Source organism: Lethenteron reissneri, chromosome 70, assembly GCF_015708825.2.
Source record: "Lethenteron reissneri isolate LAM-NWPU_2019-01 chromosome 70, ASM1570882v1, whole genome shotgun sequence".
NCBI lineage: Eukaryota > Metazoa > Chordata > Hyperoartia > Petromyzontiformes > Petromyzontidae > Lethenteron > Lethenteron reissneri.
Genome location: NC_083848.1, coordinates 1,306,802 through 1,313,717, shown reverse-complemented (window position 1 = coordinate 1,313,717; position 6,916 = coordinate 1,306,802). Strand labels below are relative to the sequence as shown.

Genomic DNA, 6,916 nt, shown 5'->3' with positions numbered 1-6,916 from the left:
ACATCGAAGGCTTCATGAACTACGTGGTCTAATAGATGTTAAATAATGTTGGAGCCAGAGGACATCACTATCGCACACCCAAAAGGTGAACAGGGAATGACTCCGACTCCCGGCCACGTAGTTTTACCCTGGCCCACTCACCATTATGAAGGTTATTAATGCTTGTGAGCAGAGGAGTCGGGGACTCCAACAGGATGAAGAACAACCCAGAGCCCAGGCCTCCTGATGGTATCATAGGCTTTGACCAGGTCAATGAGGCAGAGATGTAGGTCTTGTTGCAATTCCATAGACCGTCTGCTGTCGCGATGGGACAAGACACCACATTGGGGCTCCGCAAGTCTCTTCTCAGCGTGCCTGGCACGGTGAGTGTTGAATAATCTTTGCCAGGACCTTTCCCGGCACACTGCGGGAGTGAGATGCCCCTGTAGTTGTTACAGTCTGTGCGGTCCCCTTTCTTAAAGATGGGGACGACCAGGGCATCCTTCCAATCCTGCAGAACTCGTCCAGTGGTCCAGACAGTTATTATGATGTCTTGTAGGGCAGTCTGTGCACAAACGCCACCCTCGCTCGCCATTTCATTTGGGAGATCATCTCTACCCGGTGCTTTTCCTGGTCTCAGACTGTTTGTTTGCTGGACACACTATGCTATACACTACACACACTACCCGATACACTACACTAGACACTACACTATTTACTACTATACACTGCACAAGCCATGCTATATACTACACATACATTACTGTACACTACACTATACACCACTAAATACAACAGACTTTCCCTTCAACCAAACGTGGGACCCCTCTCATCGCTCACCACCACCACCACACCGGTCATCGCTCGCCATTTCGGCCATCAAGCCCATCCCCCCGCCCTGTTCTTGATCTCGTCAAATTAGAAATGCCGAGCCGATTTTAATGTAACGGAGTTTTTTTGTGTGTAGAAATTTGGGTGATCGACATCATCGATTCACTACAACTGGGCCTTCATGTGAGTCCATGGTCTCTGTGTGAGTCGATGGGTCTCTTTGTGAGTCTATGGGTCTCTGTTTGAGTCTATGGGTTTCGTGTGAATCTATGGCTCTCTGTGTGAGTCTACAGGTTTATGTGTGGTTCTACGGGTCTCTGTGGAGTCTGTGAGTCTCTGTGTGAATCTATGGATGTTTTTGTAAGGTCTATGGGACTGTGTCAAACTATGGTTCGTCGTGTAAGTGTATTGGTCTCTAGGTGATTCTATGGGTCTCTTTGCGAGTCTATGTTCTCCATGTAGAGAGTCTATGGGTCTCTCTGTGATCTATGGGTGCCACAGAGGCGAAATTTTAACTACCTCGCCTGGTATACAGGAGGCAGTCGGTTCGATCCCGACCCTGACGCCTGCTGTATATTTGGAGTTTGCGTGTCTCCCGAGTTTTCCCTCCACATGTTTGAAACATCCGTTTAGAGTATTTGGCTGCTGTGAATTTCCACACGAGACCGATGAACCACTTCGTTGAGCTATCACTTGTGGACGAGTCGCGTCAAAATCAAATGTACAGCAGCAGGCATCTTCGTCAGGGTCCGGGATTGAACCCACGACCTCCTGCGTACCAGGCTAGGTCATTAACATCTCCTAGCCACCGTGATGATGATGAGAGAGAGACGCAGACCCCAAATATACAGCAGCAGGCGTCGTCAGGATCCGGGATCGAACCCACGAACTCCTGCGTACCAGGCGAGGTCATTAACATATCCTAGCCACCGTGATGATGAGGAGAGAGAGAGAGACGCAGACTCCACATATAGCAGCAGCAGCAGGCATCGTCAGGATCCGGGATCGAACCCCCGACCTCCTGCATACCAGGCGAGGTAGTTAACATCTCCAAGCCACCGTGATAATGAATAGCTCAGTGGGCCTTACCTGGTAAAATAAATTGAACGGCATAATCTAGATTTGTGCTTGCGTGACTGCAGGAATCCATACTCCTTGGTTCTTTCGGTAAAGTCACGTAGGTAGATAAAATAAAATAAATCACGACGTTTCGATTGCAACACAAGCAATCATCATCTGGTGGGAAAAACCACAGCAAGAAAAAAAAATAATGCTGTGGTTTTCCCACCTGATGATGATTGCTTGTGTTGCAATCGAAACGTCGTGATTTCTTTAATTTCAAACCTACGTGACTTCACCGACATATTTTAGATTTAAAGCTTTCGTGACTGCAGGGATTCATCTTCTTGTTCTTTCGGTAAAGTCACGTAGAAGGGAAATAATAAATAATAAAAAATTAACATAATAACATAATTCTCACGACGTTTCGGCCACAACGTAAGCAGCCGTCCTCAGGTGAAGAACAGGTCTGTCGGAAAGACAGTGGCTGAATGAACTGAAGAGTATAACGGTATAGTTTAGTTCTATGTGTCTCCTCCTTCATGTATATTATTACTCACGTGTGGAGGAGGAAGCACCTGGAGACAATCATAGCCTTGCACGAGAGGGTAACGCTCTATCCCCCCCCCCCACCTCCATACAGATGGAACAGATGGAGATTAGTCCCACTTGCTGCGCCGCCTTCTACCTGGCATAACCCGGCGTACGATTCCTCATCGACGTCCACCCACGGGTAGAAAGGGAGTTCTACAAACCCATCCTTGTGTGATGCACCAACCCCCACAGTCAGACACGTGCAGCAGCAGCAGCAACGTAGCAACCACCACCTCCACAACCACTCCCACTACCTCCACCACTAACACCACCTCCACCACCACCACAACCAACAACAATTGTCATTCGCCACTAAGTGGCGGTGACATCACCACAGCGCTTGTGCCATGCTATATGCACTTTAAGGCGATGTGAAGTGTTAAATGCCCGGTGGCAGGAGGTCACGGGACAAACTCAGGTGCGTGACAGAGTGACAGAGATGACTGGTCGATGCACCACCTATGCCCCTCCTACGATGGCAACTTGCTAGTGTTTTAGCCACCCAGGGCTCCGCTTGTTGTTGTGAGCTTGCTCCTCTGCCCTCCGTTGTTGCTGGAGGGCGACTTCCTCGAACTGCCCAGTAGCAGCATCCTACACGAGCCTCCTCCACAGAGGCCGATCTTGATACTGCTGGTACCAGTTATCACATCAGATAGCCACTCACAGGGGGGTGACGACTTCTTCCAATGTTTGAGGCACCGCAGCCTCAGCAGGATCATCCCTAGACCTCAAAGAAATGCTCAGCAAATCTTCAAATTTGTTCCTGAAGGTCGGAGATCGGGTCGTCTTTCTTTCTCCTAAAATTTGTGATAGGCGTGGTTCTGCAAGTTACTCTATTGATGGAATTGAAGAGTAATTTGTGATCGCAAGCTGCTGAGGCATTCCCTCAGTAACCTGCGACCACCACTCATCCTTGCAGCACCACACGACGCTCCGAACCTCCGAGTGAAGGCTGCAGTATGCCTCCTCATTCTCCAACATTGAATACCATGGACGTTGGGAATGTGCCTGTCGCTTTTTCTCATTCAGCCAGAATACCTCCTGCGTCAGCCATCGTCGCTGGGCAGCTTTGGACCATGTACTCAAATGATCATTTGCAGTTGCATGAGCCACAGTCCTAAATCTCGCCCATTTCCCATTAGCTGCATGCGATGAGGAAATTCTCACTCGCAACTTTCATCAGATATCTGAGACCAGGCCACGGTGTGTTTGAATGGGGTCCTAGATAGACACCCACATCCGAAGTGGAAGAATGGCAGGCGCATCTTACCAATGACAAACCGATGGTCAGTGGGCAGATCAGCATCCATTGTGGGTCCTTGTGTCATGGACATGGGCCCACATCCGCTGTTCCATCACTATATAGTCCAGCAGATGTTCTTGCTTGGACCCGGAGTGCTTCCAAAATGTTGTGTGGATGCGCCGATGCCGGAACATCGTGTTAGTAATACAGCCCATAGGCTCCACAGAAGTATAGCAGCCTTTGACTGATCTGGAACATGCCTTCCAATCACTCCCGACGAGGTGCCAGCATCATGACCCACTCGATCATTCAAGTCACCCAACAGGATGACTCCCTCCCAAGGGACCACTTCAGCTAGCGCCTGTGACATGAGGCCATAGGAGGCATCTGACTCATCGGCCTTGCCTGAATCCTTCCAATGAAGTTCATCTTCAGTGGGGGCATAAGCAACCACCACCCCCATTCCTAGCCTCCCGTTAATAGGGAAGCGAGTCCACAGTCACCTGGGGCTTACAGCTTCCTACACCTCACCGTCACACTCCTACACCCCTTTCATTATTTTGTTCAAAAGAAGACCCACTCCCTGTTGTTCAGCAGTCTCCTGCCCAGAGTGGAGGCCTGTGCACCCCTCATGGTGACTGTAGCCATAGTCGGTCTACTGGACCTCCTGAATGTCACAGAGATGCATGTGGTACTGGTCCAGCTCCCGACAAAGGAGTGGCAGCCTCTCCTCTTGCAGTGAGTGCTCGAACATTCCACGTGGCCACTCGCAGTGTATTCTTCAACGTTTTTTGAAGAACCCCGAGGGTAAGAGTTCAATCTCCTGCCTCCACTAAATGGAGTTTGGTCAGGAGACGTCATAGACGCCTGTCCCTCCGGGGCTACCGACACAAACTTAGTGGGATATTTTTGAAGGTGGAGGGGTTACCAGCCCCTCGCACACATCCAGAGAGCCCCTATTGGGCAATGTGGTGGCTACAAACGCCACGAGGAGAAGACCCAAATTGAAATTGGACTTCTCCCCATGGCATTGCTCACCACAGCGTTACCACCTCCACCACCACCACCAACTCCACTCCCACCCCCATCACCACTGCTACCACCACAACCAATACTGGCCAGTTTTTGCTTCACGGCGTAAGCTCCGCTATTACAAACGGTGGTCATGAACCCACTTTCTCAACTGCCACCGTTTGGCCACTCGTAGTCCCCCCCCCCTCATAGCGGGTTTTGAGAGCATTTAAAACAATCCATGCGATCCGCCCAACCCCCTTTGTTTCCACCACACCCCTCCCCCACCTGTCTGACTTCCACCTCCCCTCCAACCCCCCCCCCGCCCACTCTCGCACCGGTCACCCGACGACCGCCAAAACAACAAAGCTTGACGGCGTCGTCGCTCGTCCACCAGCGGACGCTTCTCCTCGGCAACGCCTCGGGGGTCGTCCTCATGGTGCCCCCGGTGTTCGACTCGGAGGGCGCTCGGTGCCTCGCGGTCGCCGTCCTCGCCGCCGCCTTCCTCATCTCCTTCGCGGGCAACGGCCTCATTGGCCTCGCGGTCGCGAGCGAGCGCCGCCTCCACCGCCCCATGTTCATCTTCGTGGCGGCGATCGCCGCCTCCGACGTCGTCTCGTCGGCCGCCAGCCTGCCGCGCGTCATCGCCAACGCGCTGGGCCTCAACCGTATCGCGTTCGGCGAGGCGATGTCGCAGATGTTCTTCGTCCACTTCGCCACGCGCGTCCAGAGCTTCGTGCTCAGCGCCATGTCCCTGGACCGCTGCCTGGCCGTCGTGCGCCCGCTCAGGTACCGCGCCATCGCGTCCAACGCTCGCGCCCTCGCCGCCGTCGCCGCCGCGACGCTCCTGGCCCTCGCCTTCGGCTGGTCAACATCTACCTGCTGCTGGCGATGGACGCGTGCGCGCCGCTCGTCAACCCGTCGCTCGTGTGCGACGCCCTGAGCGTGCTGCACATGTTGTGCGGCGACGTGACGCACGCGGTGCGCTACTCCTACACCATGCTCGCGGGTCGCCGTCGTGCTGCCCGCCGGCTTCATCTGCCTCATGTACGCGCTCATCCTCAACGAGTGCTGCAAGCGAGACGGCTACCGGAAGGCACTGCGAACGTGCGGCAGCCACCTGCTGGTGGTCTCGGTCTACTACACATCGATCCTCTTCTCGTTCGTCAAGGGATTCATCGGCGTCGAGTCGCTGCCCGTCGGCATCAAGATGTTCTTCCAGTTGGCGCATTTCATCCTACCGCCGGCGCTCAACCCGATCATCTACGGCCTCTGCACGGCCAAGATCCGTCGGGCGATCGCCGGGATGTTCCGCAGCAAGGTGCATCCTGGGAATGGCGTCGTAGGACGGCGGGACAGTTGAACAGTGTTTCTCCCTCTCGTTCCATGTGTAATGAGCGCCGCACTTCCGGTTTGCACGGTTGGCTACGTACGGTGCGAATTAAGTTCGACACACACACACATAGCACGATTGGTAACTTACGGTGTAAAATAAGTTCAACATACACAATCATAGCATGGTTGGTAACGTACGGTGTGAAAGAAGTTCAACATACACACATTGCACGGTTGGCTACGTACGATACATATGGAACCTGTCCAGGCGTTGCGAAGCAAATGCTCCTGTAATATTTCGTGACGTTTAATTATTTAAAGAATGCTTCAAAAATAAGTGTACCTCTTTTTGTTACGAGATTGGTACATGCGGAGAGACGGGAGCTTGGTGGTGGTGGTAGCGGCGGTGGTGGCGATGGTATTGGGGGAGCGGTGGTGTAGCAGTTAGCGCTACACTGCGAACCCGGTGTCCCGAGTTCGATTCCAAATCACGGCCAAAAAAAATGGTCGATTATCTGATCCGGTCGTCGGAGACAAAGGCGGCCGGGCGTGGTGTTGGCCACCCCACCCCATTGTGTGCCACAGCGCCGCTAGCCTTCATAGGTGCTGCTGCTCGCTCACAGCACTTGCCCCAACAGTCTGTTACAGGCTATGCGGGGGATATTTGTCTTTGGTGTTCGGGAAAACCCATGCCCTAGGCTCAGAGAGAGAGAAAGATAGACTTTTGACTTTTAAACAACTTTTATTGCCGCCAGCAGCAACAGCACTGGAGGCGATTCCGATACGAAACACACAAAGTCACCAGAAAACAAATAAACGCGAAAAATCCACGTGCTGTGGAGCTAAATGCACCACGCACAACAC

At 52.7% G+C, this 6,916-nt stretch overlaps 1 protein-coding gene across 1 annotated transcript; it reads left to right on the top strand.

Annotated features, from left to right (window-relative positions):
• Positions 1-5,153: 5,153 nt before the first annotated feature.
• On the top strand, positions 5,154-6,080 carry LOC133360978 (olfactory receptor 52Z1P-like). The gene is made up of 2 exons (XM_061579862.1): positions 5,154-5,584; positions 5,720-6,080. Exons 1-2 carry the CDS (start codon positions 5,154-5,156, stop codon positions 6,078-6,080), a joined length of 792 nt encoding a protein of 263 aa, XP_061435846.1.
• Positions 6,081-6,916: the final 836 nt, after the last annotated feature.